General features: G+C 43.8%; 1 protein-coding gene across 1 annotated transcript in view; it reads left to right on the plus strand.

Moving 5' to 3' along the window:
- Nucleotides 1-12,500, plus strand: part of unc5cb (unc-5 netrin receptor Cb) — a 360,953-nt gene that overhangs the window by 332,289 nt on the left and 16,164 nt on the right. The window contains exons 14-15 of the mRNA XM_063211692.1: nucleotides 5,386-5,625; nucleotides 9,141-9,290. Of these exons, the coding sequence (XP_063067762.1) occupies nucleotides 5,386-5,625; nucleotides 9,141-9,290 (390 nt within the window). The remainder of the gene's footprint in view (nucleotides 1-5,385; nucleotides 5,626-9,140; nucleotides 9,291-12,500) is intronic.

Below are 12,500 nucleotides of genomic sequence, written 5' to 3' on the forward strand. Positions count from 1 at the left end.
TGTGTTGGGGAGTGACAGCGGATGTCACGGATGAGGATATTGTGGGTGGTTGTGGCGAGGACCACTGGCAGCTTTGTCTGGGCCCGGGACAAAGTCATCTTAAGAGCCCTCCTCTCAATACATGCAATATTATGAGGGCCCATTATTTGGGCTCCTTGTGCCTGGGACAACTGACCGCCTTTGCCTCCCCCCTTTTTGACTTCTCTGGGTGGGGAGTGGCAGGGGGTGTCAGCGGTGGGGGTATTGGTGGTGGGGGTGTCAGCGGTGGGGGTATAGGTGGTGGGGGTGTTAGCGGTGGGGGTATTGGTGGTGGGGGTGTCAGCGGTGGGGGTATTGGTGGTGGGGGTGTCAGGGCGGAGGCACTGAGAGCATCAGCCATGTTAGAGGCTTTTCCGTCCTTATCACACAGCAGCACAACACCAACCCATGCAGTTCTCTGCGATACCTGCTCCGCTCATCCAGTTGGCATGCCACACACACGACACACAGGCACGCTCGCACGCACGCACGGACACACACACACATACACACACACACACACACACACACACACACACACACACACACACACACACACACACACACACACACACACACACACACACACACACACACACACACACACACACACACACACACAAAATAATTTTCCATTTCAATTCAGCCACACAGCTTGTCCCCCGTACAAAGCCCTTTTTTCTAATCGACACGGGTCTCGCTAAGTCCCCACTTCTCCCTTCCTCCCCAGACAGTCTTTAAAAGTGTCAGCCATCGTAATTAGCCACCGCTGATGGAAGGGCTGTTACCTTGCTACTAACTGCTATGACCCTTTACCTCTGCAAGGTGACCAATCGTCTGACAGGTTAGATTTCAGCCGGTTTGTGGTCATACACTCAGACAAATCCCTCATGACACTTTATCACGCTGGTGCTTAGCAACGGTCAGCAGCTGACCTTGTTTCGTCTTATCAGACACCAAAATGCTCTTGGACGTGTGAGCCTCAGCATTTTTATTCTTTTCTTTTAGCTGGAGGGAATGGAGCGATACACTGGCTTGACCCAGTCAAAGAGACTCCGGGAAGAAAGACACAATAAAGAGAATTCTCTGAACTCTAAATTTTAACATTGAACCGAGAGGTCGCGGTATCTGAACAGTCGAGTCAATGGCAATCTCAAGGCAAAATGGCAAAAGCAGACTTTATTCGGTCCTCAAATACACATTCAATTTTGTACTGACCATTTGCAATTCTACAGCATCTCAAAGTGAAAAAAATGTTTGTCTGGAAAGGCTTTCATTGCTTCGACAGTTGCTATTGTAAACAAACACAGATGCCGGCCTTGTTTGGATTGGCTTTTTAAAATGTTATCAGGTCCTTGGAAAGTTAAACTTCAATTTAGTGGCTGAACTTTATTTCAGTGACATGTTCCCTTCACACAGAGAAAGTTTAGTAAATAAAAAGTGAACTGTGAATACTTCTGAATACTTTTTCCCTCCAATGATGTAAAAATAAACCGGAGGTTTGATGTATATCTATCTGCCAGACATTACCCCAGCCATGAAATGAATCAACACGCTCTATGTCTGCAAGCTCCTTTCAATCAAATATGGCTGTGCAAACATGCCCGGCGAAGGCAGTGCTCCCTTGTCAGTCGGAGAGAGAGAGAGAGAGAGAGAGAGAGAGAGAGAGAGAGAGAGAGAGAGAGAGAGAGAGAGAGAGAGAGAGAGAGAGAGAAACTCAACATATAAGAAATGAAAAGGGCACGGATGTGGTCATCTAATAAATGCTATTCCCGGTGGTGGAAGGGGTGGGAGGGTTCGAGATTGGAAGCGAAGAAAATCTATGGAGACCTTTCACAGAGATCAAGAATAAAACGGGTCAGGAGGAAAGTGAGAGATGCACAGGGGGGAGGAGATTAGGTGGCAGACTGAGATAGAGGTACACTGTAGAAGAGCTGGAGTTACACCGCGGACACACGGAAGTGAAGCAAGCCGAGCTAAGAGAGGCGCAAGTCAATGTTCCATTCTCACGGCTCAAAGCTCAACAGCTCATAGTGGCGAATCAAATCAATTGAAACATTTATGTTGTCTATTTGTTTGGCTGCCATAGTCATAATTCGCTCCTCATTTGCATAGTATTAAACTTGGACAACTATTTTCACTACGATTTGCCCTTGTTCACTTACCGTCACCACCCTGTTCACTTACTGCCAAGCTTCCTTCATAGGAATGAATGGAGAAGTTAGAGGTTAGAAGTTCAGTCAGAGGATAGCTTAGCCCCTTTGTGCAGAACCTATGTTATAATCTTACTGTTAACAAAATTGTAATGACTTGATGTGCAGTAATGTCATAGCAATATTGTTATGATGTAGTTGAGTCTTTTCTGCAAAGACAGGCCCATCTACACTAAGAGGCTATGGTGAAAGGACAAAGGTCTCGCACACACACACACACACACATACACACACACACACACACACACACACACACACACACACACACACACACACACACACACACACACACACACACACACACACACACACACACACACACACACACACACACACACACACACACACACACACACACACACACACACACACACACACACACACACCATTGCATTCACTTTTTGCAGATTTGCCAGTAGATGCAAAGCATCCTGCCTGTTTGGTAAACCACACCGTGTGGATTTTGTTTCCAAGTGTGCTGTAGTATCTTCATTTAAGCTGAATTGAACATACACAGCATATTGTACACACCTTTGCAGATCTGCCATAACATGCAAAGCACATGCAATCCGTTTGGACACTGGGGAATGCAATGTTTCTCGAAGAGAAAGAGAAGGCTTGCATTTTTTTGCTTTCTCAGTCGTTCCTGAGAGAGGAATGTATAGATATTAAGGATAAGGCTGAAAGCTGCAGACACAGGCTCTCCATTGTTGTCACGTTGACAATGATAGATTCCTTCAAAAGCAAGCCGGAGAGGTAGAATATGCTTTCAGGGCGTTGAAAGGAGAGAAGTAACTATTGATTATATCTCTGGGGCCTAGCGTCACATTGCTGGTAATGGCATGGGTGGTAAGCTTGTATAGCTTTTTTAGATGAGATTTTTTTTCCTCCGTATGTTTCTATGGGCCGTGGTCGATGCATGTGGCCAGTAAATATTTCTTTTTCCCTCTTCTTTTTTTTCCCTTCACCTCCCCCTTTCTCCCTTCGCACAAATGATGTGCTCGGTCACAGTCGAAATTCATTCTGACAAGGCATGACTCACTTGGAGAGGAATGGCTCTCAGAAACCATTATTTTTATTTGCGCCTCGCCAAAGTGAGGGATGGGCCATTTCGTGTGACATGTTTTTTTTTTCTTTTTTCTGCTGAGGTTGTTTGCGCTAAAAAGTGTTTGGAATGCAAAACGTGATTTACATGCAGTGCCTTTCTTTTCAAGAGCAGTCAGGGTGGATAATGAACAGCGAGGGCAACTAGCGGACACACTTTCATGCCACGTAGCGAATTCACTCAGAATGCCACATCATCACCACCACCAAAACAGAAACAAAAGTACAGTAAACATCAATGCACATTTCTCCTTTTACTCCACTTCATCTGAAAGAAACACGTCGAAGGACATGTGTGTGTGTGTGGGGTTTTTTTTTCCGAGAACGCCAATGAATGATGAATGTTGAGTGGATTCGAGTAAATAAATCATATCCTGCTAAATCCTTAGCGCAAGTCTTTTCCATTCGACGTGCTAATTACCGCGCTAACCCTCTCCAATCCTGTGTCTCGCAGGACACGTTAAGGAGGCTAATGACCACTCATAATAATGCTGCCGCCGCTGCTGCTTGCTAGCTTAACGACCAGACTGACAATAAAGTTCTTCCTTCTTTTTTTTCTCCTTTTCTTTTCCTCGAACTGCATTTTGGACCCCCTCGTAATGGGAGGATATTAATGGCACAGAGCAGCGCAGCGAGGCGTCGGGATTATAAATAATGGATCCAGAGCAGCACGAGCTTTAGGAGTGTTTTAGGCTCAGGCGGGTGGTAATGAAACGCGCCGAGGCTCCTGACATAAGCTCCATCGCAGAGGTCAACTCGGTGAGGTGTTGAGAGCGGCGCTGAGGTGGAGTGAGTGGGGATGGAGGGGGGAAGGGCCTCATCATTATTTCCCCAATGGGCATGCCAGCAGCCATTTTGAATTCCATTCGCACATCTTAAGTCATACGTGACACATACAAATGGGCCTTTAATAAACCTGAGAAATGAAAAAGGGTGTATACAACAAGGATACAAAGACAATTTGAATCCATATACAGTACACTACACAGATATATTGGCCAAAGTATGAGTAGTTTAATTACCAAACACAGATAATATCACTATAAAACATTAACTTAATCCATGTTAACACATATAATATCACTATAAAATATGAACTTAATCCATATAGACATTGAAACAGTACATTATGACTGCAGTTTAGACTACAGAATAAAATCAAAATTTATCAACCTCTACTCAAGGCTTATGATCCATTTTCAATGTATGCAACCAACCCCTTGTTCTTAAGTCTGTCCACACATGAGGTAAGGACAACCACCTATGGTTTAGGTCTGGCTGCACAGTAATGTTAGCTTGCACTGGATTGACAAGGATGTGTGAAAATGAAGATGACTGTCAAGACTTGTACAGCGCTCTCTCTCTCTCTCTCTCTCTCTCTCTCTCTCTCTCTCTCTCTCTCTCTCTCTCTCTCTCTCTCTCTCTCTCTCTCTCTCCACCTCCAAATGTAAAGCACTTCACGACTCATATGAGTATAGGCACACTCAACCTCAGAATTTAAGACAATTTGATCTGCAAGTTACAGTAAAAAGACTTACAGCACACTGACTCTGTTTGTGGTGGTGGGCGGGCGAGAAGAACTTCAACATTCCGTGCTACATGCAGATGGACAAGTAATTTAAGTCTATACGCCTGCCTTAGTACCTGTGTTCAACTGTGGTTTTCTCCTGAGTCCTTTATTTGTCTTTTATTTATCATTTCTTTTTAGTGTTATACAAATGTAATTTTTTGTTTTTACTTGCTGATTTTTGCCTACAAATCTATTTCGGGTAGAGACGTTGGACTGCTTAGCCTGTAGTGATGAAGAGCTCTGGTGTGGATGTGTGACTGTGTGTAATGTATGTTTTTGATGTTTATAGGGACCCCCTCGAAAAAGAGATGGAACATCTCAAGGGGCTATCCCTTAATAAAAGAATTGAATTGAATTGAATTAATTATTTCTTATACTGCTCCCTTCCTCCCTCCCTCCCTCCCTCCCTCCCTCTTTCTCTCTCCCCCCCCCTCCCTCTCTCCCTCCCTCCCTCTTTCTCTCTCTCTCCACTTGTCTCAGGATGTGGTGGTGGTGGGTGAGGAGAACTTCACCACGCCGTGCTACATCCAGATGGACGAGGAGGCGTGCCACATCCTGACGGAGACGCTGGGCACCTACTGCCTGGTGGGCCAGTCCATCAGCGCGGCCACCACCAAGCGCCTGAAGCTGGCCATCTTCGGCCCGCTCTCCCTCACCTGCGCCGCCCTGGAGTACAACGTCCGCGTCTACTGCCTGGACGACACTCAGGACTCACTGAAGGTACCGTGGGATGGGAAGGGGTGGCTTGGATCTGGGGTCCGTTTCTCGATTCTTGTTGTTGCTAACCATCTTAAGACCGTCTTACCGTTCCATTGGATTTAGTGGTGAGCGTCGCTGTCGAGAGAGTTGAGTCGCTCTTACGAAGGACTTTGCTAACGACGATAGCATAGACGCTTTCGAGAAATGGACCCCTGATCTGTTATGGATGTGTCTGTAGCATACCGCGCAGAGGTGGCAAAAGTAAAAGTAAAAGTACTCTGGTGGTGTAACACTAGCACATGACATTACATAGCTGTTACACCATTTACTTCGCTGTACCTAATAAGATAGATAGACTGTGTTGTTACTGAAAAACATTGAAAAACTAAGAAGAATGCACCTCAAACTTGATCCAACCAGTGCAGAGTTAGTTGATCATGAGACAAGTACTACTACAAGTACTCTACTGGTTACCCAGATAAGTTACTTGGGTTTGAAGGATAATGTGTTTCTTTTTTTTACTTTTACTTTTACTTTTGACACCTCTGCCGCATGCACACAGACACAGAGAGAGAGAGAGACACATACACAAGCACATACTGTATGCGTGCACACGCACACACACTCACACATACATGAATACATACATGCACACACATTTTGATGCTGTTTTATGTTCAGTGTAACACACCACACACATGCCACACACACACACACACACACACACGCCACACACACACACACACACACACACACACACACACACACACACACACACACACACACACACACACACACACACACACACACACACACACACACACACACACACACACACACACACACACACACACACACACACACTTTCTTTTAGAACCTCAATCACACTTTATTGCATTGCTTAGCAACAACCCTTGTCACTTCTTAAGCAGTCAAATGTATGTACATGTATAAAATAATTGCAAACTGCAAAGTGGCGCAGAAGCAAATGACACTACAAACATAAGAGAATGTCAATTGACATTTATGGACAAAAAACAGATCAGGCTTTTCATTTACACAGAATAAAGTGTCGTAGTGAACTCTTTCAAAACATAGTTCTACAGTGAATTTAAAACCAAGTACTATAGAGAATAATAATAGTGCAACAATACAGTAGTTATACTCTGAAAAGACTTTGTGGAAAAAATAACAAAAAAATGACTTGCACAGAGTTGCAAACACCACATGCAAATTAAAATTCAAAATTTTGTGCCGGAAAAAAAAATGTCCCTGACAAACTTTCATAAACAAACAACAATGACTGGCAGAATGAGGCATTGTCTTGAAATACAGTTAGGCTGTTGTCCGCCATATTGCACATTGGGTTGTCTGGTGGAGTTAGAGAGGCGTGCGTCACACGCGTGGTGCGAGTGAGGTCTGGAGCAGGGCGCCTGGTGAGCGTGGGCTTGTTGGAAAGTTTTGTTTCCTGGTCGGGCATGGCAAAGCAGAGCCAGGCTCTGTGTGGGAGGCAGCAGCAGGTGAGATGTACTGGAGGAGGAGGAGGCAACAGACATCCAAGGCCTCCACAGTTTACACAACACACACGCAAACATGCACACACGCACGCACACACGCACACACACGCATGGATCTCCATCAATCTGTTCTCTTCTTGAATGAAATTAAAGCAACAGCTTTTTCTAAAAGTCTATGAGACCAACATCCAGTCCTGGTGTCCAGAGTTCTTAAATAGCCTTAAAAAGTCCTCACTTCTTCTCATATTTTGCTGTAAATACAGTTTAAAGTATACCGTAAGTGGATGTCTCTGCTTGGGGCCAAGGCAAGCATTTGTATGCATTGTGATTTATAATCCATTTTATGTATGCTACAGTTATTCTTCTATATTAGTCAAGGTGCATTCCTGATTGTCCAACCTTAATTTCTTGCGGGAGCATTTTTGAAAACATGTTTTAATCACTTCTCTTTTAATGGTAAACTCTGAGCTAAAAGGCTGTGTCCATCCTATGGGACACGAAGCAGGGTCCAGGGATCACAGATGTACAGTACAATTAGCTGATACTGGAATTGTCCTGTACATGGCCCCTGTCAAATAAGCCAATAAACTAAACTGAACTAGCTCCAAAATGATTGCTTCTTTAAGATGCTTCATGACTCATTCTGACGTAACTTATCTGGATAAGCGATTAGCCCATCCCCCTGGAATGCTTATGTGGGCAGCTTTTATCTGCAAGCCTACTTAATCTGTAAAGTATTAGACATAATAGGCACATACTGTAGCGCGATGTAAACAGGCCAGTTGAATACAGATTTATGGCTGTGGGTTCTGTGAATAATTTAGCCTGTAAGTTTTGCTTAGTGGACCATGTCTTCTGGTTCAGTCTTCATGCGCAATCTGTCTTGGCCAGTTGCAGAACATTAACTAACCAGTATATTAAATTGTGCATTCTTGATGTACGATCTATGTCTAGAATCAAAGTAGCAAAACTGTAAAAAGAAAAAAAAGTCTTACACCTTACCTGCTAAGGTTTCCAAGGAACTGGCGGTGATCTGACTCACTGTTTGTTTGAAAAAGGCCAACCAACGTCTTCACTGTCTAAGAACACTGTCCTATTTCCACATTGACAGAACACTACTTACTCTCTTTTATCGCGCTTTTATTGAATCCATTTTATCTTTCTGCCTGGTGTGTTGGTTTGATTGATTGATTGATTGATTTGTCCCTGAAAAATAGGAACTCCCTTAACCAAATAGTTAAGTGGTCCAGCAGGCTTATTGGAGAGCCACAACTTAACCCTGAAGCCCTCTACAATAAACAGCTGCAGAGGATAGCTGAGTCCATCTTACAAGATGGCTCCCATCCACTATATAAAGAGTTCCAACTTCTGCCCTCTGGCCACAGATATAGGCTGCCTGCCTGTCGAACAAAGCGTTTCAGAGGAAGCTTTGTCCCCTCTGCAATTAGAGAAATCAATAATATAGCGTCCAAACACAGGCTATGATTTTCTGTAGGCCTATCTGATCATGTTATTTATAGCTTGAACTGTTTTTTTCACTGTTTTTACTGTTTTTAATTCCTTATTAGACAAGAGTCTTATTTTACTAGGTATTTATCAATCTAGTTACTCTTATCATGTATTCTATACTCCTTTTTATCATATATTCTTATTTAGTACCCCTGTCACTTTATGTGACACCATGTCTCTTTGAAAGGAAGCACTAGGTCACTTTTGGTATTGTCCATATGTTCATTGTGGGTTGCTTGTATGTTATGTGTGTCCTATGTCCTGAATGTTTTGTATGAGCGAAGCTCACTTTACTGCAAATCAAATCTACCCTTGGGTACCAATAAAGTAATCTAATCTAATCTAAAAAAGGTCAACTATCTCATAACAACATCGTTATGACATCACAGGCAGTCTTCGATAACAGAGTTGTAATTTAGCACAGAATTTAACACAGGTGGTGAGTTAAAAACAGACGAAGAGAGAATAGGCATGTGATTAACTTGCTGTTATCCCACTCCACGTCTGTAGGAGGTGCTGCAGATGGAGAAGCAGATGGGTGGCAAGCTGCTGGACGAACCAAAGACGCTCAACTTCAAGGACAGCACCCACAACCTGCGCCTGTCCCTCCACGACATACCGCACAACCAGTGGAAGAGCAAACTGCTGGCTAAGTACCAGGTAAGCCAAGCTATTGATGTGGAGGATGCACCTAGTAGCCTTTTTCATTTCACGTCAGACGCCTTCGATTTCAAGCAGGAAAAGTGACATCCATGGTAATAGACTCCACTTACACCCCTAGTGTTTTCTATGGAAACCGGTAGTTCACTGGTTCGCCTGTAAGTGTTTGGTTTAGTACAGTAAACATGTGAAGAGCTCTTTTCCAAAATGAGATATATCCATTTTATAGAATGTTGGGAAATTTACATTTTTGTATTGGGAATTCCATTCAATTGCATTGCAAAATGTTCTCAAAACATTTGAATGGCCAGAATTCACACATAGATGATAGGAGTTCTTAACAGTCAATTCCAATATTAAAATACAAAAACTCAAAAATGGTGGATATAGCGTTTTGGAAAAGACCTCTGCATGTGTACCTGTATGTGTTAGCTGGCATGTGGTAACTGTCCCAGGATGCATGCGGGATGAGATCCGCTTTCACCAGGGGGTCAGGATTTGGCTGATTAGCTTTGCCGATTAGCAAGGCACTTCCTCTCCGCAATCCCACCACCACTTCGCTCAAAGAGGGTGGACGTGATTGGTGGGTGCGCGAGTTTAGTGTTGGGCACACATACCTATACAGGTGTGTGGTTGGGCACCTCCATGCATCCAATGCCCGTCTTCCATATATCTTACTGGTCAATCGTGAGTCAGTCATTAACGTGTCACGTAATTGGCTGAGTAAACTGGTGGTGGAAACGACTCCGTCTTTGAAGCTGAAACATTTGTTCGATTTTGGCTGAATTCACTAGCCTAGCATTTTCCATTTAAATGACTGGAGACGGGACTTATTCACTCTCTCCATTTCTTATACTACCTCCATGGCTTTCACCCCCCTTTGTGTCGAGGGATGGTAGAGTGGGGCTACTAGTGAAATGGAGGAGTTTCAGGAAGGAGGTGGGATAATTCGAGAGCCTTTGCGCAAAACAGATGGATGGGTAGGAGAGATGGGTAGAAGGGATTAGTCTCCGTGAAGGAGGGAGCAGTAGTGGCAGCTGCCAATCACTCTGTGGGCTCCTCTCGAACTACGTTTATATATAAACAAAATGTTTTTTTTCTTGCGTTGCTTCAAAACTTCGAAACTTATGTGACGTCACTGTGAACAAGGGTAATTGTCTTCCTCTCCCCATATGAGGAATCATTTCAGCACAAATACAGTGCGCGCGCACACACACACACACACACACACACACACACACACACACACACACACACACACACACACACACACACACACACACACACACACACACACACACACGGTACAGTACTCACCCTTAATCACTTGCTAATGAAGTTCTCAGGAGCCACGTCAATTTCACACTGCGTCACGCAGTCAACTCATACCGTTATTTAACGATGACGAAGCCACCAGGTCGCACGGGTACATGTGGCAGCGCCTAGCTGATTGCTGGCATTAATTAACGCCTGAAGATTTCCAGCTGCTTCAGGTACCCGAGTGCCGCTGCTTAGCAGCGATAACAAAAAATAAAGAATAATATATAAATATCAATACGGCTGAAAGATCTCTGGCAGATATCACTGTGTCAAAAAAGGTGTAACACAGAATCGGCGCATTTAATCACACAATATTAATAGTATTACTAGTATGAAGTATCACATTTGAATATAATAATCACTCTTGACATTAGATTGAATTATGCTTCATAATTTCTGCTTGATGCTCTGTGAGAAAGATTGAGCACCGATCAATTCAACGCTGAATAGGGCTCAAAGACAAAGAGAAAAAGAGAAAAAGAGCTCCATTTCTCTGTTCCATTTTTTCTTGTTCCTGTCATTCAAACCACTATCAGAGCCATTATTTTCACTGAGTGTCAATCAATGGGGTGCAGGCAGGCATTGCATCATGTGAAGAACATAGAGCTGGCTATACCTACGTCCGTGTAAGTTCTCAGAACACTCTACCAGATGAACATGTGGGGGGGAAAAATAAATGTAGGCCCTACTGCTGGTGCTAGCCTTGGTGTCAGGCAGGCTAATTGGAGGGGGACCCTTTTCTTAGAGCATGTGAAATGCGTGAACTACATCTCCTTGTTAACCTAACCGTAGGTGTCAGAGGCAATCTGAAGTGGAACATGCCGCCGTTCGGCTCTTTGCTTTGTAAGGCCTGCTCGATGCAGTGGAGCTTGCACAGCGGAGCCCATTTAAACTAGCCTTACCTGAACAGTGGGAAATGTGCTACTGTAGCTATCCAATTAAGGGGGAAAGAACAGACTTGTTAAGGGGCAGTTGTGTGATAATGAAGAAAGATCTTGATTAAACGTCATATTGTTATTGCAGAGAGAGAGAGAGAGAGAGAGAGAGAGAGAGAGAGAGAGAGAGAGAGAGAGAGAGAGAGAGAGAGAGAGAGAGAGAGAGAGGGATGGATTTTGTTTGACATTTAGCCTAGATTCATTAATGGCTGCATGGTTGATTAGTCATGCGACCTTGATGCCTTGGCCTGTCTGCTAGTTTCCCACCATGTAGAAAGTGCAAAAGTGACTGTTGTAGCGTAAATTAATGTAGCAGCCATGGAAGGAAAAGAAAAGGCTTCCGGGTTCAGGGCAGAACAAAAGCAGTCATTCGAACACAACCATTGAACCATTGTTTTTTACGATCCTCCATTTCCATCTTTTTGTTCTGCTCTGTTCTGTTCTGTTCTGTTCATCTTTTCTCTTCTCTTCTTTTCTCTTCTCTTCTCTTCTCTTCTCTTCTCTTCTCTTCTCTTCTCTTCTCTTCTCTTCTCTTCTCTTCTCTTCTCTTCTCTTCTCTTCTCTTCTCTTCGCAACTCTTCTCTTCGCAACTCATCTCTTCTCTTTGCAACTCTTATCTTTTCTCTCTTCAATTCCCCATCATATACTCCTCCTTCTCCACCTCTCACTTTACAGTACTTTTTTGCCATCTGTTTCTGTTTCCAATTAAATTATCTCAGTGTTCCCTTCCATCATTCTTGTTTCCCTCTTCCCTCTCAGAAAGATTGGCATCAAACTAAATAGTTCCCTTGAACTTTCAGGAAAAAAATCACAGTTGAATTGCAAGTGTGCCCTGCATACCTCAGTATACCACCAGCAACAAACATCGCCTCAAGTCTCCTGTCTTCGTGCCTTCCTGACTTCCTGACTTCTTCCCCTCCCCCTGCCCCACTTCCTGTTGCTCCCCGCCCCACTT

This window comes from Engraulis encrasicolus, chromosome 12, assembly GCF_034702125.1.
Source record: "Engraulis encrasicolus isolate BLACKSEA-1 chromosome 12, IST_EnEncr_1.0, whole genome shotgun sequence".
NCBI classification, from domain to species: Eukaryota; Metazoa; Chordata; class Actinopteri; order Clupeiformes; family Engraulidae; genus Engraulis; species Engraulis encrasicolus.